Consider the following 27,334-nt stretch of genomic DNA (forward strand, 5'->3'; position numbering starts at 1 on the left):
TCTGGTGCGCTTACCTTCCCTTGGGCCACCAGTTCCCTCTGGGCGGCTGAGGCAGCTTTGACCAGAGCACTGGTGGCGGCTGCGATCGATTTGGCCGCCTCCAGGATCTGCTCCTCGAAGTTCAGGCTCTCGTCCGCTTCCTGTTAATAAAACACAAAGAATGTTGGAGTCACGAAACACGTTAAACACGCCATAACCTACTTTATGACGCGACAAGTTGAGGACGCGTTTACAATACACATCCTGAGTGGTGTTAATAGGCCTGTTCTACTCTACACCACTTTGATGAGTACAGAGGGTGTCAACTACAGTATGTAACTCAAGCCCTCAACTCAAACATGAACATCTAAATGGATATCTAGTAGAGGTCGACTGATTTATCGGAATGGCCGTTTAACTGGGGCCGATTTCAAGTTTTCATAACAATCGGAAATCAGTATTTTTGGACATCGATTTTTTAAAATTTGTATTATTATAATATATTTTTTTACACCTTTATTTAATCTTTATTTAACTAGGCAAGTCAGTTCAGAACACATTCTTACTTTCAAAGACGGCCTAGGAACGGTGGGTTAACTGCCTTGTTCAGGGGCAGAACAACAGATTTTTACCTTGTCAGCTCGGGGATTCAATCTTGCAACCTTACAGTTAACTAGTCCAATGCTCTAACCACCTGCCTCTCATTGCACTCCACGAGGAGCCTGCCTGTTACGCAAATGCAGTAAGCCAAGTTAAGTTGCTAGCTAGCATTAAACTTATAGAAAACAATCAAACTCATCATAATCACTAGTTAACTACACATGGTTGATTATATTACTAGTTTATCTAGCATGTCCTGCGTTGCATATAATCGATGCAGTGCGTATTCTCAAAAAAGGACTGTCCTTATTCCAATGTGTACCATACCATAAACATCAATGCCTTTCTTAAAATCAATACACAGAAGTATATATTTTTAAACCTGCATATTTAGCTACAAGAAATCCAGGTTAGCAGGAAATATTAACCAGGTGAAATTGTGTGACTTCTCTTGCGTTCATTGCACGCAGAGTCCGTGTATATGCAACAGTTTGGGCAGCCTAATTTGCCAGAATTTTACATAATTATGACATAACGTTGAAGGTTGTGCAATGTAACAGCAATATTTAGAATTATGGAAGCCACCCGTCAGATAAAATACGGAACGGTTCCGTATTTCACTGAAAGAATAAACGTCTTGTTTTCGAGACGATAGTTTCCGGATTCGGCCATATTAATGACCTAAGGCTCGTATTTCTGTGTGTTATCATGTTATAACTAAGTCTATGATTTGATAGAGCAGTCTGACTGAGCGGTGGTCGGCACCAGCAGGCTTGTAAGCATTGATTCAAACAGCACTTTCATTTGCATTTGCCAGCAGCTGTTTATGACTTCAAGCCTATCAACTCCCGAGATGAGGCTGGTGTAACTAATGTGAAATGGCTAGCTAGTTAGCGGGGTGCGCGCTAATAGCGTTTCAAACGTCACTCGCTCTGAGCCTTGGAGTGGATTTTTCCCTTGCTCTGCATGGGTAACGCTGCTTCGAGGGTGGCTGTTGTCGTTGTGTTCCTGGTTCGAGCCCAGGGAGGAGCGAGGAGAGGGACGGAAGCTATACTGTTACACTGGCAATACTAAAGTGCCTATAAGAACATCCAATAGTCAAAGGTTAATGAAATACAAATGGTATAGAGCGAAATAGTCCTATAATTCCTATAATAACTACAACCTAAAACTTCTTACCTGGAAATATAGAAGACTCATGTTAAAAGGAACCACCAGCTTTCATATGTTCTCATGTTCTGAGCAAGGAACTTAAATGTTAGCTTTCTAACATGGCACATATTGCACTTTTACTTTCTTCTCCAACACTTTGTTTTTGCATTATTTAAACCAAATTGAACATGTTTCATTATTTATTTGAGGTTAAATTGATTTAATTGATGTATTATATTTAGTTAACATGGTCTCTGATCCATAGGTGGAGGGTTAGTGTGTGACTTTTTCCCTCGCAGAGAGGCTTAGCTGGCTGGGCGAGGCATGGGGACCTCCTGACGCGGGCAGAAAAAGCCTCCTCACCTTGGGTTTGGTGCGGGGCCTCAGCAGCTCCAGTTTCCTGGCGGCTGCTTCAATGGCAGCAGCAGCTCCCAGAAGCTCGTTCTCAGCGATGACCGTGGGGTCCTCGGGGTCCACCCATTCCGTTCCTGTTGACACACACAAACGTCATGTTAGTGCTAAACAACAGTACTCTTATTTATGGTCACTATGAGGCATTACTGAATGCTCCTGTACAGTACATCACATGGTTATCTTCATAACAGTTTTTGTCACACAGAACAATATGCCCCAAAGTTGTACTCTCAAAATGGAATGGTAATAAACATTCATTTTGCAGGTATATACAGTATGTTGGTAGCCCATTGGTCCAGTGCATCACATTCAACATCACATGGTTACCATATACACACTGTTATAGTTCTCTTCCAAAGGAATATATTTTTCCACCAGTGAAAAAAGTGAATATTTAAGTTATCCTTTTTAGATAAAACTAATAAATCTATTCACGCCACCAAATAACACACTGTTTTGCAATGAAGGTCTACAGTAGCCTCAACAGCACTCTGTAGGGTAGCACCATGGTGTAGCCGGAGGACAGCTATTTTCCATCCTCCTCTGGGTATATTTACTTCAATACAAATCCTAGGAGGCCCATTGTTCTCACCCCTTCCATAGACTTACACAGTAATATTGACAACTTCCGGAGGACATCCTCCAACCTATCAGAGCTCTTGCAGTATGAACTGATATGTTGTCCACCCAATCAATGGATAAGAGTATTAATCTAGTACTGAAAGAATAAGCTACAGCTAGCTAGCACTGCAGTGCATAAAATGTGGTGAGTGGTTGACTCAAAGAGAAAGACGATAGTTGAACAGTTTTGAACAAATTAGCTATATATATATTTGATTGTATTTTTTTCACTTTCACTTTCAGCTAATGCAGCTAGCTAATTTAGCCTACTGAAATACTTGGTTCAAACAGAAAATAATTATATTTATGTTATCTAGCTGGCTAAGGCTAAGTGATGATGCGGTTTGTATGTGGCAGATACAAAAGTGAACTGTTTGTGCGGGTGATCAGGGGTGTATTTAATCCGCAGATTCGGTTGAAAAACGTTTCTTAAACTAAAGCAAATGGAACGAAATCGGGCTAAACCTACCTGAGTTTGTACTAATGATTACACCCTAGATCAGCTTAGATGCAGGCAAGAGTGTGCAAGGCGGTATTGAATGTGTCACTGTCTGTCACCTTAATTACTCAAACTTGTCTCTTGACCTGTGCACCTATGTTATAAACTTTCATTCGTAGCCTAGGTTGTAGCAACCTCATGATGGGTATAGTGAAAATTTGAGTATCGTGTAGTAGCCTAAACCTATTGCTGTTACATTGAGCTGGGTGAATGGAATATGAATGACAGTCATCCAATATGCTGTAACACAAATAAGGACATGGTCATAAATCTCACAGATTTTAAACAGCACTGACCGCCTCTGCTTTCCACATCCTCTGTCCTACTCATGCCTTTAGATTGGTAATGTATTCATACTGCCGATATGATGGACAGCCTTTCAGTGGGCTGTTACCACATACTGCTCACCACATCAATCTCTACGTCTTTTACCAGAGAGCAGATATAGACGTTCCTGTCTCATCGTCTGTTAAATCAAGACGTGGCATTATCACCAAGCCAGCGGCGAGGATTCCCTTTCAGGCTAAAGCATCTCTATCGGGGACTGCAGAAGATTGCTCTTTGGGGGGGGCTCTAGTATTTCCCCTCTAAATCGGTGGGCAATGTGCTCATGGTGCTGGCTTGAGGACGACGCGCGGCTTGTTCTTGACACCTCCAGGATGGGGACTGGAGACGGCCGTGTGAAAGAGAAGGGCCTGTCGGGCAGCAGCTGAGGGGGGTGCTGTAAATTGAGTCTCAATGTTATGCGGGGCCCCCCTCTCTCTGACGGGCTGAGTCTCATTCCAGAGATGTGCTACCCTTCCTTTCTTTCTGCCCTCGTTCGATATGCTTAACAAATCTGACATGACTAGGTATAGGTGTAAGCAATATCTCCGCCGGGTTTCAGTCATGCTGCTAACACCTATCCTGCCCTATTAGATCTGTGACGCAATAGCAAGCTAGGCCGGAGGGGGAGGGGACAACTTTCAGAAATAAACTACAACCATGGGAAGCTGCCATGCTTCCTCCTAAATAAACTACAGCCATGGAAAGCTGCTATACTGCCTACTAAATCAACTACAGCCATGGAAAGCTGCCACGGGAAGCTGCCACGTTTCCTCCTAAATAAACTACAGCCATGGAAAGCTGCCATGCTGCCTTTTGGATAAAGGCGTCCTCATGCTTCCCAGCCAAAACAGTTCAGAAGAGTTCATGCATATATTATGACAACATTTTGTGATGTATTTGTTGGTTTTGGTCAACGGTAAGGGTTTCTCAGCTGTTCAGGCGGACAACATAGTTTCTAGAGGCAAGACGAAGTTCGGAGCCGAAAGTCTACACCCCTTCGTCGGTGATTGATTAACAGTAGAGATTCTTCAATAAAGTCTACACCCCTTCGTCGGTGATTGGTTAACAGTAGAGATTCTTCAATAAAGTCTATGCCCCTTCGTCGGTGATTGGTTAACCTCTAGCGTCGAGCAATCCCGTATCCGGGAGCGTAATTATAGCCTCAAGCTCATTACCATAACGCAACGTTAACTATTCATGAAAATCGCAAATGAAATGAATGAAATATATTCACTCACAAGCTTAGCCTTTTGTTAACAACACTGTCATCTCAGATTTTCAAAATATGCTTTTCAACCATAGCTACACAAGCATTTGTGTAAAAGTATTGATAGCTAGCATAGCATTAAGCCTAGCATTCAGCAGGCAACATTTTCACAAAGACCTTTGAAGAACTTCGGATGTTTTCAATGAGGAGACTCTCAGATAGCAAATGTTCATTTTTTCCAAAAAGATGATTTGTGTAGGACAAATCGCTCCGTTTTGTTCATCACGTTTGGCTAAGAAAAAACCCAGAAAATGCAGTCTCTACAACGCCAAACTTGTTACCAAATTAACTCCATAATATCGACAGAAACATGGCAAACATTGTTTTAGAATCAATCCTCAAGATGTTTTTCACATATCTATTCCATGATAAATCATTCGTGGCAGCTGTGTTTCTCCTCGAAGCAAACGAAAAACACACGCAGCTGGAGATTACGCAATAATTGCAACGGAGGACACCAAGCGGCCACCTGGTAGATGTAGTCTCTTAAGGTCAATCTTCCAATGATTTGCCTACAAATACGTCACAATGCTGTTGACACCTTGGGGAAACGACAAAGTCTAAGCTCATTCGTGACCCATACACAGCCATATAAGGAGACATTGGAACACAGCGCATTCAAAATCTGGGGCACTTCCTGTATGAAATTTCATCTTGGTTTCGCCTGTAGCATTAGTTCTGTGGCACTCGCAGACGATATCTTCGCTGTTTTGGAAACGTCAGAGTGTTTTCTTTCCAAAGCTGTCAATTATATGCATAGACGAGCATCTTTTCGTGACAAAATATCTTGTTTAAAACGGGAACGTTTTTTTATCCATAAATTAAAAGAGTGCCCCCTATATCCAAAAAGTTAACAGTAGAGATTCTTCAATAATGTCTATGCCCCTTCGTCGGTGATTGGTTAACAGTAGAGATTCTTCAATAAAGTCTCTCGTCACTCAAGGAGAGACTAATCGTTTTCATGCACATTTTTTTAATTGAGAAATACTGCACCAAACAACTTAGTTAGATGTAGTTTGCTGAACATATATGACAGATTTCTTGAGTTATCTTCGATTAATTCAGACTATTTTGAGGAAGTGAATACTCGCTATGGCTATGCCGCTTCTTTCTTGTTTTTCAAGCAAATGTATTTGAAGGGAGTTCATTTCGGCTAGCTGAATTCAGCGCCAGCCAAACGGAAGCCTGCTGGCTCCTTAAGGAGGGGAGAGGTGGAAGAGCGACACGTGGGGAATGTAGCTCTGTAATAAAAAGAGGTCAAGGTACCCTTCATGGCCTCGGCGGCCTGGATGAGCTCGGTGACGGAGCCTGCCACGCGCTTGGAGTAGTTAGCCAACTGCTGCTTGAGCTCGTGGCTGGGCTTCTGGATGATCTGTGGGAAGGGGACAAAGGAGAGACAACAACAGTTAGTTAGTTAGTCTCTCTCTCTCTCTCTACTAGGGTCTTTGTAAAACTAACACTGCAGCCAAAGATGGGATTTTTCGCAATGAATCTTTCCTCGAATCCTCTCTCCCCAAAAGACATTGGACCTTCTCCTCTAATACAGTTAAGGAGGAGGAGATAAGAGGAATCCTAGAAAGACTACTTGAGAGAGTGAGCCACAGCCCCCATTGACGCCTTCAAGAAATCGCAATTCAATCTGGGATTCTGGATGTCACCTGCTATACCTACTAACACAATGGAGTCTTCCATTTGGGACCATGAAAATGTAACACTGCTGGGTCTTCCATTTGGGACCCTGAAAATGTAACACTGCTGGGTCTTCCATTTGGGACCATGAAAATGTAACACTGTTGGGTCTTCCATTTAGGACCATGAGACTATTTCGAACTCACAGTTAAAGGTCCTTAAAAAGAATTGGGTGACAAATTTAAGATACAGATATCAGGCTATTTACATTAAGCAATAAATAAAGGTGCTACAAAGACACCTTGTTAACAAACATAAACCATTCAGCCTCCACATGCCAAAGCACATTAGCAGTTTAGTCCAATTGGATGTGAACATGGGTGATCATGTGGGAAGAGCTTGCTAGTTGGTAGTGGCAGGGTGGTAGTGGGAGAGGGTGGGTTATCCCAGAGCCATAGGGAGTGTCTGAATATGTTACCAGACATCAAATCTTTTCTTACCCCTGTACTGGTTTCTGCAATTCCTCTCAAAGCTCATTGGATGAGAGGATCCAAAGTACCTCCCTCGGTCCTCCTGCAATGAGCTTTGACAGCTAGTAATGTTTTCAGACTCAGCCATAGATACAGAGTTCAGCTAACTAGTTCAGAGTTCAGCCATTACAATGCATTCTCACCAGAAAGGACCAGCCTTGGAGCATTTGGTGCCAACATGGTATGGTCTATAGACGTCTAGCCTCAAACAGTCAAACTCAGTATAAATATACAGTACATGGCTCCAACCAGCCCCAGGCAGTGCCCCACTCATTATGTGTGTGTGTGTCAGTGTCCTCAGAGTGTCCTCCAGTGAGATGGACCTGGCCAGTTGGGCCTGGCAGATGACAGGTGCAGGGCATTAACAGTGCTCTGTGCCTGTGGGACACACTGCGCCGAGGCACGCTGCGCTCCAGTTCATTCAGATGCGCTACTAGGAAAAGACAAGAGGAGCAGCGTGGCTGCACAGGAATGGGTGGCATGGCCGCTAGCCACACGCAAATACATACTGTACGTAGGTCTACACAGGGACGTTACACACACAGGAAAGTCACATTTACACACGGGAGTAACACACACACACACACGTAATGAGTTGACCTGAGCCCCAAGGTCATGGAGAACTAGAATAAGGAACTTACACTTTTGAAACAATACAGGGCATGGGAAAGTAATGAGTTGTGTGTATTGTGCACTCAGGCAAAGAATTCCAACACACTCGGGCACAAACACATTATGTACATATACCTTGTACACACATTATGACAAACGCAAATCTCCATGCAGCGAGATAACATTAGTTGCATATGTGTTGTTAAGAACAATCTCTGTATTTCTCGATGCATTGATGTGTCAACTTGCTAAAAATCGAACATTATTTATAGTATTAGGATACTACCGCTTCTAGAATTAGGATACTACCATATTAGGATACTACCATATTAGGATACTACCATATTAGGATACTACCACTTCTAGAATTAGGATACTACTATATTAGGATACTACCGCTTCCAGTATTAGGATACTACCATATTAGGATACTACCGCTTCTAGAATTAGGATACTACTATATTAGGATACTACCGCTTCTAGTATTGGGATACTACCACTTCTAGTATTGGGATACTATCGCTTCTAGTATTAGGATACTACCATATTAGGATACTACCGCTTCTAGAATTAGGATACTACCACTTCTAGAAATGGGATACTACCATATTAGGATACTACCGCTTCTAGAATTAGGATACTACCATATCAGGATACTACCGCTTCGATTATTAGGATACTACCGCTTCTAGAATTAGGATACTACTGCTTCTAGAATTAGGATACTACCGCTTCTCGTATTAGGATACTACCGCTTCTCGTATTAGGATACTACCGCTTCTAGAATTAGGATACTACCGCTTCTAGAATTAGGATACTACCGCTTCTAGAATTAGGATACTACCGCTTCTAGAATTAGGATACTACCGCTTCTAGAATTAGGATACTACCATATTAGGATACTACCATATTAGGATACTACCACTTCTAGAATTAGGATACTACCATATTAGGATACTACCATATTAGGATACTACCATATTCGGATACTACCATATTAGGATACTAGAATTAGGATACTACCATATTAGGATACTACCATATTAGGATACTACCACTTCTAGAATTAGGATACTACCACTATATTAGGATACTACCACTTCTAGAATTAGGATACTACCATATTAGGATACTACCGCTTCTAGAATTAGGATACTACCACTTCTAGAATTAGGATACTACCATATTAGGATACTACCTAGAATTAGGATATATATTAGGATACTACTTCTAGAATTAGGATACTACCGCTTCTAGAATTAGGATACTACCATATTAGGATACTACCGCTCGTATTAGATATTAGGATACTACCGCTTCTAGAATTAGGATACTACCGCTTCTAGAATTAGGATACTACCGCTTCTAGAATTAGGATACTACCGCTTCTAGAATTAGGATACTACCATATTAGGATACTACCATATTAGGATACTACCATATTAGGATACTACCACTTCTAGAATTAGGATACTACCATATTAGGATACTACCATATTAGGATACTACCACTTCTAGAATTAGGATACTACCATATTAGGATACTACCATATTAGGATACTACCATATTCGGATACTACCATATTAGGATACTACCGCTTCTAGAATTAGGATACTACCATATTAGGATACTACCATATTAGGATACTACCACTTCTAGAATTAGGATACTACCATATTAGGATACTACCATATTAGGATACTACCACTTCTAGAATTAGGATACTACCATATTAGGATACTACCGCTTCTAGAATTAGGATACTACCACTTCTAGAAATGGGATACTACCATATTAGGATACTACCGCTTCTAGAATTAGGATACTACCATATCAGGATACTACCGCTTCGATTATTAGGATACTACCGCTTCTAGAATTAGGATACTACTGCTTCTAGAATTAGGATACTACTAGTATTATATTAGGATACTACTTCATTAGGATACTACCGCTTCTAGAATTAGGATACTACCGCTTCTAGAATTAGGATAAATTATCTTCTGGATAAATTATTAGGATACTACCATATTAGGATACTACCACTTCTAGAATTAGGATACTACCATATTAGGATACTACCATATTAGGATACTACCACTTACTAGATTTTATTAGGATACTACCATATTAGGATACTACCAGGATATACCATATTAGGATACTACCACTTCTAGAATTAGGATACTACCATATTAGGATACTACCATATTAGGATACTACCACTTCTAGAATTAGGACTACTACTACCATATTAGGATACTACCACTTCTAGAATTAGGATACTACCATATTAGGATACTACCATATTAGGATACTACCATATTAGGATACTACCGCTTCTAGAATTAGGATACTACCATATTAGGATACTACCATATTAGGATACTACCATATTAGGATACTACCGCTTCTAGTATTGGGATACTACCATATTAGGATACTACCACTTCTAGTATTGGGATACTACCGCTTCTAGAATTAGGATACTACCATAGTAGGATACTACCATATTAGGATACTACCACTTCTAGTATTGGGATCCTACCGCTTCTAGAATTGGGATACTACCGCTTCTAGAATTGGGATACTACCGCTTCTAGAATTGGGATACTACCGCTTCTAGTGTTAGGATACTACCATATTAGGATACTACCACTTCTAGTATTAGAATACTACCTCTTCTAGTATTAGAATACTACCACTTCTAGTATTAGGATACTACCATATTAGGATACTACCACTTCTAGTATTAGAATACTACCACTTCTAGTATTAGAATACTACCATTTCTAGTATTAGAATACTACCACTTCTAATATTAGAATACTACCACTTCTAATATTAGAATACTCCCGCTTCTAGTAGCTGTCATATTATATGACATTTTGTGTGAAATTATCTTGTGGATAAAGTTCGTAACGACACAATTTTATGTTTACAACTTTTAAAGACCCACATCACTATACTGAAAGTGTTTCCGTTTGAAAGAATACATATGTGTTTTTTGAGCTTCCATTCTACACAATGAGGATGAGGAATTGAATCTCTGGTTTCTCAAAAACAAGTGAAACGAAAACATTTTATTTGGTTGTAAAAAAAAAAAAAAGAAGCTAACTTTTTCTTTAAAACCAGCTTGAGAGCCAGGTAAGTGTAGATCTGAGGTAATATAATTGTATTAACAATTTTAGAGCCAGATAAGGAGAGATGTGTGGATCTGATCTAGGATTTGCTGAGGACAGTGTTTTCAGGGCGGTGAAAGTATGTCCCCAGAACTGGGTCAATGTAGCTCCACACTCGTGCAGTCAATCACATAGCCTTACTAATACTCACCGGCTACATCATCACAGTCAACAGTGAGACCCAGAACATTCACAGGAAATTGGGGGGAGGGTGGAGAGGAAATTCATCAGGACCTTTCGGTTACATTTTAATAGACATTTAATTTCACGGTGGAGAAAGTATAAGAAAATACCAGGTGAGAAAATGTGCATGGAAATGGTTTCGTAATGTGATATCATCTTAATATCGTTTGATTTTCATGTAAATCTATAGTAATGAACAACTTAATCATGGCAGAATACTATCTTGAGATCTGTGCATGTGACAAAAAATGTCTGAAATCTCCCATTGACATCAATGCATGATTAATGTGAAAGGCTGAGTCAGTCAACGTCCAAGTAAAAGCACACAGATTTCAAGTTACGATTTGTCCCTTTTGATTTCTCTTTTTGCAACCAAAAAAGCAATTCAACAGCTCCCAAATATAGTTCCAATATCCCTGCACCCTGAGGAAGTCCCTTGCTGATTAGTTCCTGAGTGGAATCCAAGAGCTCTAGTGGTCACCATGTTAACCGATATCCCTTCCTTCTACACACCATCTCTATAATAGACATGACTGTGGCTTAACACCTTGCGCTCCCCGCCCACCAATTAGACCCGTCTTAGACAGGGGGTGTTGAGGAGGAAAAAGGACGTTGACATTATATGTGACCTCTGACATTGGGAGTGGGGGCGGGGCAATGGGTTGGTTTTATTGATAGATAAGGCTTTTTATGTCCCATGGCAGCAGATATGTCATAAATCACATGGTAAATTAATCTCTTTGTGTGGTGGTGGGGGGGGGGGAGGGTTTGGTGGTTGTGTGTCTTGGCAACACCTCTTGGGACAATATTGACACGCTTTTCTCAGTTATGGGGGCAGAGGGGCAGGTCTAGTATTTTGGGAGCTATAGGAATTGCTGTTTGAAATGGTCTCATCCAGAGCCCTCTGAAAGATGTGGGGTGAAGGAGGGAGGGGGTGAAGGAATGGAGGGAGGGGGTGAAGGGAGGGAGATCATTTATTTTTATTTGAACCTTTATTTAACTAGGCAGGTCAGTTAAGAACAAAGTCTTATTTATAATGACGACCGGCCAAACCAGGATGACACTGGGCCAATTGTGCTATGGGACACACAGTCACAGCCAGTTGTGATACAGTCTGGATTCGAACCAGGGTGTCTGTAGTGACGCCTCATGCACTGAGATGCAGTGCCTTAGACCGCTGCGCCACTCGGGAGGAGGGGGATGTGGGGTGAAGGTTGGGAGAGGGTGTGTGGGGTGGAGGGGGATGTGGGGTATATGGGAGGTGTTGGTCTTGAGATTAACTCCCATGTAAGAATATACCCTTCCTAGTCCCCACAACCCTGACAGCAGTGGTGGTCACCACTAACTCTGGTCTTGGACATCTACTGTGTGTGGAGCCTGTTGTTCCAGCTCAGCACTAACGCACCTGATTCAACTAATCATTATTCAGTGATTCATGTTGTTCCAGCTCAGCACTAACGCACCTGATTCAACTAATCATGATTCAGTGATTCATGTTGTTCCAGCTCAGCACTAACGCACCTGATTCAACTAATCATGATTCAGTGATTCATGTTGTTCCAGCTCAGCACTAATGCACCTGATTCAACTAATCATGATTCAGTGATTCATGTTGTTCCAGCTCAGCACTAATGCACCTGATTCAACTAATCATGATTCAGTGATTCATGTTGTTCCAGCTCAGCACTAACGCACCTGATTCAACTAATCATGATTCAGTGATTCATGTTGTTCCAGCTCAGCACTAATGCACCTGATTCAACTAATCATGATTCAGTGATTCATGTTGTTCCAGCTCAGCACTAATGCACTTGATTCAACGCCTACACATCAAACCATCTCCCGCAAACAAATCAGCACTTTGACAAACAGCGGCCATTTCTTACCGCTTAAATAAAATAATATTCAAATAAGAGATACATGTAATCTTACCACTAGCACATGCTCCAGCAGTCCCAGGTAGCCCAAGGCACACTCGTTTCCATAGCGCAGGGCCCGGTTCTGAACTTCCTTGCTGACCTCTGGGTGGTAGGCGGCTTGCTGTGGAGACCACACAGACACACACATTAGTATGGGACATGTATGACTGGTGCACGAATAGATAACATTGGGTTTTTCTTTGCTGTATTCATAAATATTCACTTCGATAATTACAAAAAGGTATTAGAGAGCTCGTCATTCCAACTGGCATGCTAGCTGCTCCCATAGACTTCCAGTCATTGCGCTAATGCTAGTTATCAATGGCTCCAGAAACCACCTTCAACTTCCTTCAAACAGAGATATACAAATGGTATCCATGAGTTCATCGGACTCCGGGTAAGTAGAAAAAAATGCCTTAATTGCCAAAATCTTGAAGTATCCCTTTAAGGTTGTCGAGGGCGATTAGCTCCAAGGAGTTAGAGAAGATAAAGGTTATCTGAAGGTTATCTAAGGGTCGTCTTGACCCCTTTCTGACCTTGCACGAGTGCAGCATGTCGGCGATGGCCCTCCTGCTCAGGTTGGCCGTAGCGATGACGTCCTCCTGGCGACACGAGTTCCCAGCAGCCACTGCTTTGGCTGTTGCCTGGGTGATGCCTTTGGTCATGCGGATGAAATCCTCTGGAGTGGACGTCTTGGGGGGAGGATCGCCATTGCTGAACACCTGAGAGAGAACAAAACAGTAACTATTTACTTAGCCTGTTGGTAGCTATAATACTTGACTTTTTGTTATAATAGGACATTATATAAAAGGCCCATACGTGTATATAGGATTATAATATGTAATATCTTTCTTCAAAATAGTTTTTCAACTTATCAATATAACTTACTGTGATGATGAATACACTATTGTGTTTTTGATGTACAGAACTTTCGAATACGGTATTACAGCATTGTATGACGTGTGTATGACGAGTGATTAGGTTAAATTTCCATCTCAAACTGGACAAATGTGTCTTCTATTCTCAAATTAAAGCTGGTTGATTTTGAGTTGAAACTTCTGCTGTCCAGTGACACTTCAAGACAACTGTCCTCTGGTGTGACAGCATATAAATAGAATGACAGAACAGTCACTTGAATGGGAATTCTAGTTATTCTATTTCTGTGTGCCAGTGCCACTCACAGCCAGTTCCTGTTTGATGTGTTCAATGGTGGCCTCCAGTCCCCGTGTGCCCTTGGTGGCCTCGTCCTCCACTGCCTTCACTGTCTTCAGGAGTGACGTCACATTGGTCACCATCACCTGGGGGGACAAGGGGACAGACATACAGTAGAGGTGTTATTACTATGTGAAAGAGTTGGGGGACAGACATAGGGGAACTGGTGTATTCTCAGTCAGGTATGGTAGAGAGAAGGGAACTGGTGTATTCTCAGTCAGCTATGGTAGAGAGAAGGGAACTGGTGTATTCTCAGTCAGCTATGGTAGAGAGAAGGGAACTGGTGTATTCTCAGTCAGCTATGGTAGAGAGAAGGGAACTGGTGTATTCTCAGTCAGGTATGGTAGAGAGAAGGGAACTGGTGCATTCTCAGTCAGGTATGGTAGAGAGAAGGGAACTGGTGTATTCTCAGTCAGGTATGGTAGAGAGAAGGGAACAAGTGCATTCTCAGTCAGGTATGATAGAGAGAAGGGAACTGGTATATTCTCAGTCAGGTATGGTAGAGAGAAGGGAACTGGTATATTCTCAGGTATGGTAGAGAGAAAGCAACTGGTGTATTCTCAGGTATGGTAGAGAGAAGGGGACTGGTATATTCTCAGGTATGGTAGAGAGAAGGGGACTGGTGTATTCTCAGGTATGGTAGAGAGAAGGGAACTGGTGCATTCTCAGTCAGGTATGATAGAGAGAAGGGAACTGGTATATTCTCAGTCAGGTATGGTAGAGAGAAGGGAACTGGTATATTCTCAGGTATGGTAGAGAGAAGGCAACTGGTGTATTCTCAGGTATGGTAGAGAGAAGGGGACTGGTATATTCTCAGGTATGGTAGAGAGAAGGGGACTGGTATATTCTCAGGTATGGTAGAGAGAAGGGAACTGGTGCATTCTCAGTCAGGTATGATAGAGAGAAGGGAACTGGTATATTTTCAGTCAGGTATGGTAGATAGAAGGGAACTGGTGTATTCTCAGTCAGGTATGGTAGAGAGAAGGGAACTGGTGCATTCTCAGTCAGGTATGGTAGAGAGAAGGGAACTGGTGTATTCTCAGGTATGGTAGAGAGAAGGGGACTGGTGTATTCTCAGGTATGGTAGAGAGAAGGGAACTGGTGTATTCTCAGTCAGGTATGGTAGAGAGAAGGGAACTGGTGTATTCTCAGTCAGGTATGGTAGAGAGAAGGGAACTGGTGTATTCTCAGTCAGGTATGGTAGAGAGAAGGGAACTGGTGTATTCTCAGTCAGGTATGGTAGAGAGAAGGGAACTGGTGTATTCTCAGTCAGGTATGGTAGAGAGAAGGGAACTGGTGTATTCTCAGTCAGGTATGGTAGAGAGAAGGGAACTGGTGTATTTTCAGTCAGGTATGGTAGAGAGAAGGGAACTGGTGTATTCTCAGTCAGGTATGGTAGAGAGAAGGGAACTGGTGTATTCTCAGTCAGGTATGGTAGAGAGAAGGGAACTGGTGTATTCTCAGTCAGGTATGGTAGAGAGAAGGGAACTGGTGTATTCTCAGTCAGGTATGGTAGAGAGAAGGGAACTGGTGTATTCTCAGTCAGGTATGGTAGAGAGAAGGGAACTGGTGTATTCTCAGTCAGGTATGGTAGAGAGAAGGGAACTGGTGTATTCTCAGTCAGGTATGGTAGAGAGAAGGGAACTGGTGTATTCTCAGTCAGGTATGGTAGAGAGAAGGGAACTGGTGTATTTTCAGTCAGGTATGGTAGAGAGAAGGGAACTGGTGTATTCTCAGTCAGGTATGGTAGAGAGAAGGGAACTGGTGTATTCTCAGTCAGGTATGGTAGAGAGAAGGGAACTGGTGTATTCACAGTCAGGTATGGTAGAGAGAAGGGAACTGGTGTATTCTCAGGTATGGTAGAGAGAAGGGAACTGGTGTATTCTCAGTCAGGTATGGTAGAGAGAAGGGAACTGGTGTATTCTCAGGTATGGTAGAGAGAAGAGTTGTGAAAAGTGATAGAGGAAAAGAGATCAAGACGAGAAAGAAAAGTGTGAAATAGAGACAGATGAGAGAGACACACTGGGAAGAGAGGGAGACTGGGAAGAGAGAGAGAGAAAGAGAGAGAAAGAGAAAGAAAGAGCGAGAGAGAAAGAGAGAGAAAGAGAAAGAGAAAGAAAGAGAGAGAGAGAGAAAGAGAGAGAGAGAAAGAGAGCGAGAGCGAAAGGGAGAAACTACTGTGACTTTGGTTCCATTTAAAGCACTGTATAAAACCCATGTATTATTATTATGAAGAGAAAATGGAGTGGAGGGACAGGGGAGAGTTGCCAGGGAGGCTGACCACACACACACTTCTCCCAGCGAGTGGCGATGTTCTGTCAGACTGCCACAGTGTGATAGCCTTGCCCTATGCTCCATTCCGGGTCAGCAGGGGGAGGAGGGGGAGATTAGTGCAGAGTTACACCCTCAGCTGTCAACAGACACTTCAGTTCTGAATCAGATGATTTATGACTGAAGGACTTAAAGAAGGGATAAAGTACAGGGTGTGGTTGAGGTCAGTGTTTTGGCTATAAAGTACCTTAGGAAAACTTTACTGACAGCTGTGTGTGTGTGTGTGTGTGTGTGTGTGTGTGTGTGTGTGTGTGTGTGAGTGAGTGAGTGAGTGAGAGAGAGAGAGAGAGGAGAGAGAGCGAGGGATACCTGCCCTCCTCACCCCGACTCATATAAAAGTACTACACTGAACAAAAATATAAACGCAACATGAAAAATGAGACCAACACTTTACATGAGCTGAAATAAAAGACTGCAGAAATGTTCCACACACTCAAAAAAGCTTATTTCTCTCAGATGTTGTGCACAAATTTGTTTACATCCCTGTGAGTGAGCATTTCTCCTTTGCCAAGATAATCCATCCATCTGACAGGTGTGGCATATCAACAAGCTGATTAAACAACATGATCATTACACAGGTGCAACTTGTGCTGGGTACAATAAAAGGCCACTTTAAAATGTGCAGTTTTGTCACAATGCCACAGATGTCATTTCTCTATCATAAGCTGCCTCCAAAATTGTTCTAGAGAATTTGGGGGTGCTGAAGAGTATTGCTGTCTGTATTAAAGCCCTTTTGCGGGGAAAAATGTATTCTGATTGGCTGGGCCTGGCTCCCAAGTGGGTAGGCCTATGCCTTCCCAGGCACCCCTGCCCAATCATCTGTAATCCATTAATAAGGGCAACACATTTTTTTTTTCAATTTACTGGTTTCCTTATATGAACTGTAAATCAGTAAAATCTCTGAAATTGTTGCATGCTGTGTTTATATTTTTCTTCGATATATAAAGTACCAGTCAAAAGTTTGGACACACCTACTTATTCAAGGTTTTTTTTTTTTTAAATGATTTTCTACATAGTAGAATAATAGTGAAGACATCCAAACTATGAAATAACACACGGAATCATGTAGTAACCAAAAAAAAAGTGTTAAACAAATCAAAATAAATATAATATTTGAGATTCTTCAAATAGCCACCCTTTGCCTTGATGACAGCTTTGCACACTCTTGGCATTCTCTCAACCAGCCTCATGAGGAGTACACCACATCAGTCACTAGCTTCATCAATAAGTGCATCGATGACGTCGTGCCCACAGTGACCGTACGTGCATACCCCAACCAGAAGCCATGAATTACAGGCAACATCCGCAATCAGCTAAAGGGTAGAGCTGCCGCTCTCAAGGAGCGGGACTCAAACCCGGGAGCTTATAAGAATTCCCGCTATTCCCTCTGAAGAACCATTAAAAAGGCAAAGCGTCAATACAGGACTAAGATTGAATCGTATAACACCGGCTCCGACGCTCATCGGATGTGGCAGGGCTTGCAAACTATTACAGACTACAAACGGGAAGCACAGCCGCGAGCTGCCCAGTGACATGAGCCTACCAGATGAGCTTAATTACTTTATGCTCGCTTTGAGGCAAGTAACACTGAAGCATGCATGAGAGCACAGTTGTTCTGGACGACTGTGTGATCACACTCTCCGTAGCCGATGTGAGTAAGACCTTTAAACAGGTCAACATTCACAAGGCCGCGGGGCCAGACGGATTACCAGGACGTGTACTCAGAGCATGCGCTGACCAACTGGCAAGTGTCTTCACTGACATTTTCAATCTGTCTGTAATACCAAATAAAATACCAAACATGTTTCAAACAGACCATAGTCCCCCCCCCCCCTACCTTGACTTTGTTGTCCTTAAGCCATTTTGCCACAACTTTGGAAGTATGCTTGGGGTCATTGTCCATTTGGAAGACCCATTTGCAACCAAGCTTTAACCTCCTGACTGATGTCTTGAGATGTTGCTTCAATATATCCACGTAATTTTCCTTCCTCATGATGCCATCTATTTCGTGAAGTGCACCAGTCTCTCCTGCAGCAAAGCACCCCACAACATGATGCTGCCACCCCCGTGCTTCACGGTTGGGATGTGTTCTTCGGCTTGCAAGCCTTTGATACAGTGAATGATAAATGAAATAATCTGTCTGTCAACAATTGTTGGAAAAATTACTTGTGTCATTCACAAAGTAGATGTCCTAACCAACTTGCCAAAACTAGTCTGTTAACAAGAAATTTGTGAAGTGGTTGAAAAACGAGTTTTAATGACACCAACCTAAGTGTATGTAAACTTCTGACTTCAAGTGTATGTACAGTCGTGGCAAAAAGTTTTGAGAATGACATATGAATTTCCACAAAGTCTGCTGCTTCAGTGTCTTTAGATATTTTTGTCAGATGTTACTATGGAATACTGAAGTATAATTACAAGCATTTCATAAGTGTCAAAGGCTTTTATTGACGTTGATGCATAGTCAATATTTGCAGTGTTGACCCTTCTATTTCAAGACCTCTCCAATCCGTCCTGGAATGCTGTCAATTAACTTCTGGGCCACATCTGACTGATGGCAGCCCATTCTTGCATAATCAATGCTTGGAGTTTGTCAGAATTTGTGGGGTTTTGTTTGTCCACCTGCCTCTTGAGGATTGATCACAAGTTCTCAATGGGATTAAGGTCTGGGGAGTTTCATGGCCATGGACCCAAAATATCGATGTTTTGTTCCCCAAGCCACTTAGTTATCACTTCTGGCCTTATGGCAAGGTGCTCCATCATGCTGGATAAGGCATTGTTCGTCACCAAACTGTTCCTGGATGGTTGGGAGAAGTTGCTCTCGGAGGATGTGTTTGTACCATTCTTTATTCATGGCTGTGTTCTTAGGCTAAATAGTGAGTGAGTCCACTCCCTTGGCTGTGAAGCAACCACACACATGAATGGTCTCAGGATGCTTTACTGTTGGCATGACACAGGACTGATGGTAGTGCTCACCATGTCTTTTCCAGACAAGCTTTTTTCCGGATGCCCCAAACAAAAGGGGATTCATCAGAGAAAAGGACGTTACCCCAGTCCTCAGCAGTCCAATCCCGGTACCTTTTGTAGAATATCAGTCAGTCCCTGATGTTTTTCCTGGAGAGAAGTGGCTTCTTTGCTACCCTTCTTGACTCCAGGCCATCCTCCAAAACTCACTGTGCGTGTAGATGCACTCACACCTGCCTGCTGCCATTCCTGAGCAAGCTCTGTACTGGTGGTTCCCCGATCCCGCAGCTGAATCAACTTTAGGAGACGGTCCTGGTGCTTGCTGGACTTTCTTGGGCGCACTGAAGCCTTCTTCACAACAACTGAACTGCTCTCCTTGAAGTTCTTGATGAGCCGATAAATGGTTGACTTAGGTGCAATCTTACTGGCTGAAATATCATTGCCTGTGAAGCCCTTTTTGTGCAAAGCAATGATGACTGCACGTGTTTCCTTGCAGGTAACCATGTTTGACCGAGGAAGAACAATGATTCCAAGCACCACCCTCCCTTTGAAGCTTCCAGTCTGTTATTCAAACTCAATCAGCATGACAGAGTGATCTCCAGCCGTCCTCGTCAACACTCACACCTGTGTTAATGAGAGAATCACTGACATGATGTCAGCTGGTCCTTTTGTGGCAGAGCTGAAATGCAGTGGAGATGTTTTTTGGGGATTCAGTTAATTTTCATGGCAAAGAGGGACTTTGCAATTAATTGCAATTCATCTGATCACTCTTCATAACATTCTGGAGTATATGCAAATTTCCATCATTCAAACTGAGGCAGCAGACTTTGTGAAAATTAATATTTGTGTCATTCTCAAAACTTTTGACCACGACTGCATGCATGTATGTATGTATGTATGTATGTATGTATGTATGTATGTATGTATGTATGTATGTATGTATGTATATATATACAGGCACACACACACACTACCGTTCAAACGTTTGTGGTCACTTAGAAATGTCAATTTTTGTCCATTAAAATCACATCAAATTTAGTGACATCACAGCCTTAGCATCAGTCCTCAACTGGCAACTTCATTAAATAGTACCCACAAAACACCAGCCTCAACATCAATAGTGAAGAGGCAACTCCGGGATGCTGGCCTTCTAGGCAGAGTTGCAAAGAAAACGCCATATCTCAGACCTACCCCCCCAAAAAAAAAAAAGATTAGGATAGACAAAAGAACAGACACTGGACAGAGGACCTCTGCCTAGAAGGACAGCATCCCGGAGTCGCCTCTTCGCTGTTGACGTTGAGACTGGTGTTTTGCGGGTACTATTTAATGACGCTGCCAGTTGAGGACTTGGTTAGAAGTCTGTTTCTCAAACTAGACACTATAATGTACTTGTCCTCTTGCTCAGTTGTGCACCAGGGCCTCCCACTCCTCTTTCTATTCTGGTTAGGGCCAGTTTGTGCTTTTCTGTGAAGGGAGTAGCACACAGCGTTGTACCAGATCAATTTCTCGCATGAAATAGCCTTCATTTCACAGAACAAGAATATATGACTTTCAGAAGAAAGTTCTTTCTGGCCATTTTGAGCCTGTAATCAAACCCACAAATGCTGATGCTCCAGATACTCAACTAGTCTAAAGAAGGCCAGTTTTATTGCTTCTTTAACCAGAACAACAGTTTTCGGCTGTGCTAATATAATTGCAAAAGGGTTTTCTAATGATCAATTAGCCTTTTAAAATGATAAACTTAGATTAGCTAACACAATGTGCCATTGGAACACAGGAGTGATGGTTGCTGATAATGGGCCTCTGTACACCTATGTAGATATTCCATTATATATTTTTTTAATCTGCCGTTTCCAGCTACAATAGTCATTTACAACATTAACAATGTCTACACTGTATTTCTGATCAATTTGATGTTATTTGAACGGACACAAAATGTGCTTTTCTTTCAAAAACAAGGACATTTCTTAGTGACCCCAAACTTTTGAACAGTAGTGTATATATAAATAAATAAATAAATATAAAAGTGCAATTAATTTACTGTATATAAGAGGGAGACTGGTGTTAGAGACCCAACACGTGTTAGTGACATCACAGCGTTAGCAGCAGTCCAGAGCTACAGAGAAACTGGGGACTGTTTCATAAATATATTTTAAAGTATTTTTCCAGTTTTATTGAAAGGGATAGAGAGAAATGAAGACGAGACAGAAAGCTGGAACATAGTGTGAAGACCGGAACATGTCAGGATTCGATCCCACGCAGGCAAAGGATGGCAAATGTGCCGAGTGCAGCAGGCTTATCCCCTGGATCAACCTCAGGCCCAGAAGAGTACTATTTTACCTTGGCAGAGTTCTTCAGCTGCAGCATGGCAGGGTCGTCGTGAGGCTTGCCTGCAGCGGCCTTGGTAGCGCTGATGAGGTCACTCAGAGCCTTGGCAACGTCTTTGACAGCGTTGATCAGGACCACCTATAGAGGGCCCACCAGAGAAGGAAACAAGTGACTGGAGGTTTACAATGGTAAAACAATGACATCTACTGGCTGGTAACAAACGCACACACACACACACACAGTGTGTTGTGAAGTATGATGGAATGGGATGGTAAGAGACTCACAGGTAATAGAGAATCTGACCAAAAACCTCAGTGTCTAATCGTACCAATAACAGTGTCTCATCGTACCAATAACAGTGTCTCATCGTACCAATAACAGTGTCTCATCGTACCAATAACAGTGTGTAATCGTACCAATAACAGTGTGTAATCGTACCAATAACAGTGTGTAATCGTACCAATAACAGTGTGTAATCGTACCAATAACAGTGTGTAATCGTACCAATAACAGTGTCTCATCGTACCAATAACAGTGTCTATTCGTACCAATAACAGTGTCTCATCGTACCAATAACAGTGTCTCATCGTACCAATAACAGTGTCTCATCGTACCAATAACAGTGTCTCATCGTACCAATAACAGTGTCTAACCATACCAATAACAGTTATTCATACCAATAACAGACTTGATGAGACAGCAGATAAAAGCAGTTAGGTTTTGGATGACTATAGTCATAAAGGTGGGACCACTAGACTCGACAATGTATTAAAAAAACTCAGTAGAGCCATTCTTCCTAAATTTTCACTTTCCATTTCTGACATTGTAAATCAAAAGTACTCAAGACAAAGTAGTAATTACTGGGAATAAGCAGGTTGAACAAAAACAGCCTGTTGTTCAAATTAGCGCATTCACCAATGCATTGTGGGGCATGATTAGCAATAGGATGGTTAGGGAGGAGCCAAGCAGAGTGGGGAGCAACAGCTAGAAGAAAATGGAATACCATTGGACAGATCGGAAAATGGACCAATCAATGAGCCAAATCCAACCCATTAAATATGAGACAATCAAACCCAATCGAATCTGTACAAAGTGAGGGAGGCTAGTTTGTCAGAGCCCAGCAGCAAATAAATATAAAAAACGTTTAAAAAACGTTTCAAATCAACCCGTATGCTGTAAGTATGAGAGATGAGAACACACCCTTGAAAACAATCAGAATGAATAAAGACCGCACAAATGCCTTTTGGGGGGTTTGTCTGACGAGCCGACCTTGTAAACAGGAAGCTCGTAAATGCTGATGCTTTTGGAAACTTTAATGCACATCGGTGGTTTCTTAAGGCTATTTGTGCTTAAGCATAGAAACCATGTCAGTAATTCAGTAGAGAACCCTTAATAAATTACATTAGCTGAAGATTGAACGTCCACCACAGTTAAAAACTCAATATGTCTGTAGCAGGTTTGAAGCATGTGATGGCTAATGTAGCTATTGAAGGGAGGGGCATGGAGAGTAGTATTATCAACTCAAAACATCTTGCTACACTTGGTTTCTCCTGTAGCTCTCTTAACTCTAGTCATGAAGAATTACTGTATCTGCAGGCTTTTAATACAGCCCCGAAGATCATGATTATTTAAATCTTGGCCCGTATCCACAAAGTCTCTCAGTGTAAGAGTGCTGATCTAGGATCGGTTTTCCCTCATAATAAATAAGATTTTATGGACAGATGGGGCCTGATTCTAGATCATAATAAATAAGATTTTATGGACAGATTCTAGATCAGCACTCCAACTCTGAGACACTTTGTGGATACAGGCCCAGGTGTGTTCGAAATGGGCTGGAATAAAACCCTGAACACCCAGTAACTCTCCAGGACCGAAGTTGGATAACAGAATGAACGGACCTCAGTGGGTCACCCAGTGTGTCTTTGTTCATCCTAATCTCAACCACAGACTAAAGTCTTTATAGTCTGTGGTAGTGTATACACTATAACTGATGGCCACTCCAAAGAGCACAGAAAAAGGACATTTTGAGTCAGTTCATATTCAGACAAAAGGGAAGAGTACCCACATTTGTACAGAGATCTGTCCCATGCGAAGAAAAAAGAGCCTTTTGAAGTGAAGAGAGGAAGAGTGAAGAGAGGAAGGCAAGCACAGAGAGAGCACTCGATTAAACACTAGTATAAGAAACATCGCAAGGTCCTACTACTGCTACTATAAAACAACTACTTACTACTACTACTACTATAAAACGACTACTCTACTGCTACTATAAAACAACTACTTACTACTACTACTATAAAACGACTACTCTACTGCTACTATAAAACAACTACTTACTACTACTGCTACTATAAAACAACTACTTACTACAAAACAACTACTTACTACTACTAGTACTACAAAACAACTACTTACTACAAAACAACTACTTACTACTACTAGTACTACAAAACAACTACTTACTACAAAACCACTACTTACTACTACTAGTACTACAAAACAACTACTTACTACAAAACAACTACTTACTACTACTAGTACTACAAAACAACTACTTACTACAAAACCACTACTTACTACTACTAGTACTACAAAACAACTACTGCTACTATAAAATGACTACTTACTATTGCTACTACAAAACCACTACTTACTACTACAAAACTACTTACTACTGCTACTATAAAACAACTACTTACTACTACTACTACTATACAATGACTACTTACTACTGCTACTATAAAACGATTACTTACTACTACTATAAAACAACTACTTACTACTACTACTATACAACGATTACTTACTACTACTACTACTACTGCTACAAAACCACTACTTACTACTACTACTACTACAAAACGACTACTTACTACTACTACAAAACGACTACTTACTACTACAAAACAACTACTTACTACTACAAAACAACTACTTACTACTACAAAACAACTACTTACTACTACAAAACAACTACTTACTACTACAAAACAACTACTTACTACTACAAAACAACTACTTACTACTACTACTACTACAAAATGACTACTTACTATAAAACTAGCCGATTATTACTACTACTCACATATCTGCTTTGACAAAAGTCGATAGACCCAGATATTGGCTTTTGAAATGAAAAAGGTAAAAGATTCAAAGCAAGAATAGTGTAGGGAAATGCCTTCTTTTGAATCAAATTTTTAACTCCAATGTATGTGAGAGTCTCCTTTTTTTTAAGTGACACTAACATGAACTAGAGATAATACTGGCACCCTGAATAAAAATGTCAGTGCTTTTTGGATGGGAACAATATGGGGACGAACATGTCGTACCTGTGTCTCGGGGTCCTCTGCGCCCAGGCTGGCGGCGCCCAGTTTTACCACGTCGGCCAGTTTGGTGATGGTGATGACGGAGGACTGGGCAGCCTGGGCCAGTCTCTCCTGGCTGGCCCCGGCACCAGAGACCAGCAGCTTGGTGTCCTCCACCAGCGCCTTGGCTGTCTTTAGGATGTGCTCTCTGGGAGGGGCACCATGAGACATATGCATTCACAGTTATTTATGTAATATCAATCACTGTTTATGTGCAGTGATGTGCATGATATGTATGGGACGACACCAGTATCACCATACACTCCTTAGTATTGTGGCAAGGAAACAAAACACGAAGCGGATGTAACTTCTTTAGGAAAACATCCCAAATGTTGGAAACAAACATCATTGTGTTGTCATCCTGAGTCACATGTATTTATTTTCCAAGCTATAACACACAATATTTTACATACTGCAGGTTTTTAAAGGACCAAAAGAGCTGGATCTGCTTCATGTTAAAAAAAAAAAAAATTATATGTAAAAAATATTGCGATGCTGGTAATGTCCCGGCCCCAGAGTTTAAGAGTTAATGTTGTGTTCTGGATAATGATATCGTGTTCTATGGGTGAGTACGCAAATAACCCCCTTTACCCTCCCAAGCACAACAGTTAATAACCCCAGCATCAAATATTACACCAGGCTACCATAGTTAATAACCCCAGCATCAAATATTACACCAGACTACCATAGTTAATAACCCCAGCATCAAATATTACACCAGGCTACCATAGTTAATAACCCCAGCATCAAATATTACACCAGACTACCATAGTTAATAACCCCAGCATCAAATATTACACCAGGCTACCATAGTTAATAACCCCAGCATCAAATATTACACCAGGCTACCATAGTTAATAACCCCAGCATCAAATATTACACCAGACTACCATAGTTAATAACCCCAGCATCAAATATTACACCAGGCTACCATAGTTAATAACCCCAGCATCAAATATTACACCAGGCTACCATAGTTAATAACCCCAGCATCAAATATTACACCAGGCTACCATAGTTAATAACCCCAGCATCAAATATTACACCAGGCTACCATAGTTAATAACCCCAGCATCAAATATTACACCAGGCTACCATAGTTAATAACCCCAGCATCAAATATTACACCAGACTACCATAGTTAATAACCCCAGCATCAAATATTACACCAGACTACCATAGTTAATAACCCCAGCATCAAATATTACACCAGACTACCATAGTTAATAACCCCAGCATCAAATATTACACCAGGCTACCATAGTTAATAACCCCAGCATCAAATATTACACCAGACTACCATAGTTAATAACCCCAGCATCAAATATTACACCAGGCTACCATAGTTAATAACCCCAGCATCAAATATTACACCAGACTACTGGACAGTACCTGTGGTCGGCGAAGGTTTCCGAGTTCTCACGGTTGAGCGTGCCGGCGGTGGCGAACATGATGGTGGTGTCCAGGTCGGCGATGATGCCCGACACGGTACTGGCTGCTGTGATGCAGGCCTGGGTGCCACGGTTACCAGCCTGAAGGGCCGCCAGCACATGAGACACCTGACAGAGAGAAGAGATGTTATGAATATGGTGTCATCATATGGCTGCATCAACCAAGGTTTAATGTCTGCAACTCTGACATGGTCCAACTGTGATTTATTAAAGATCCAGAACCAAAGAGACAACATTTCAATCCCGGGAACCAGTCTATTTCAAAATTTGTCCTGACAAGGTCACAATGTAACGTTGTTGAAGGCATCACCAGTCAAAACAGACAGATACCAAGGCTTCCTTTGGGTTCTCAGGGGCTACAACGATCTCTCCTATGTTAACTCAAATTCACATTCAAATAACTTAATTGTTCCTGAGAGGGAAATTCTTATCTGGAGGGGTTTATAAAACATAAAACACAGTAGGCTTAAATAACAAACAGAGGACAGGACAAATATAAAATGTTTTAAAAAAACAGGGGCTAGCTGCATGTCGGTAGGAAGAAATACAGATAGGTCATTATGGCTCACCTTCTCGGAGACCTTGCGTGCGCTGTCGATCAGCTCCTTCTTGGTGAAGGAGTCGTTGGGACTACACTGTAGAGCTCCGGCCTTAGTCACCAGCCCAGTACAGTTGAAGCCGAGCTCCCCAACCTGCTTCTTGATGTGGGAACCAATCTGGACAAGGACAGAGGAGTTGGGACTCTTTAGAAAGCCCTTATTCAGTATCATT

The 27,334-nt window shown here is 41.7% G+C and overlaps 1 protein-coding gene and 1 long non-coding RNA gene across 15 annotated transcripts in view; one reads left to right on the forward strand and one right to left on the reverse strand.

The window, feature by feature from the left end:
- tln1 (talin 1) overlaps window positions 1–27,334 on the reverse strand; it is a 174,657-nt gene that overhangs the window by 10,925 nt on the left and 136,398 nt on the right. For 2 of the 3 annotated variants that reach the window (XM_052525129.1, XM_052525130.1), the window contains exons 44-54: window positions 27,133–27,279; window positions 26,505–26,671; window positions 25,077–25,260; window positions 23,816–23,854; window positions 21,763–21,888; window positions 14,097–14,213; window positions 13,452–13,637; window positions 12,929–13,036; window positions 6,126–6,231; window positions 2,095–2,219; window positions 15–140 (exon numbers count right to left, since the gene is read on the reverse strand). In XM_052525129.1, coding sequence (XP_052381089.1) covers window positions 15–140; window positions 2,095–2,219; window positions 6,126–6,231; window positions 12,929–13,036; window positions 13,452–13,637; window positions 14,097–14,213; window positions 21,763–21,888; window positions 23,816–23,854; window positions 25,077–25,260; window positions 26,505–26,671; window positions 27,133–27,279 — 1,431 coding nt within the window. The remainder of the gene's footprint in view (window positions 1–14; window positions 141–2,094; window positions 2,220–6,125; window positions 6,232–12,928; window positions 13,037–13,451; window positions 13,638–14,096; window positions 14,214–21,762; window positions 21,889–23,815; window positions 23,855–25,076; window positions 25,261–26,504; window positions 26,672–27,132; window positions 27,280–27,334) is intronic. The other variant, XM_052525131.1, reaches the window with a different exon arrangement.
- LOC127931725 (uncharacterized) lies at window positions 14,274–18,073 on the forward strand. 12 transcript variants are annotated; one of them, XR_008142737.1, is made up of 5 exons: window positions 14,433–14,465; window positions 14,727–14,761; window positions 15,245–15,439; window positions 15,479–15,790; window positions 15,830–15,957. It is a non-coding gene; the product is annotated as an uncharacterized LOC127931725 (long non-coding RNA). The 12 variants fall into 12 exon arrangements; XR_008142740.1 differs by having other exon boundaries at window positions 15,284–15,439; XR_008142736.1 differs by lacking the exons at window positions 14,433–14,465; window positions 14,727–14,761 and adding exons at window positions 14,494–14,543; window positions 15,982–18,073 and having other exon boundaries at window positions 15,206–15,439; window positions 15,830–15,907.

The sequence above is a fragment of the Oncorhynchus keta genome, chromosome 9, assembly GCF_023373465.1.
Source record: "Oncorhynchus keta strain PuntledgeMale-10-30-2019 chromosome 9, Oket_V2, whole genome shotgun sequence".
Lineage (NCBI taxonomy): Eukaryota > Metazoa > Chordata > Actinopteri > Salmoniformes > Salmonidae > Oncorhynchus > Oncorhynchus keta.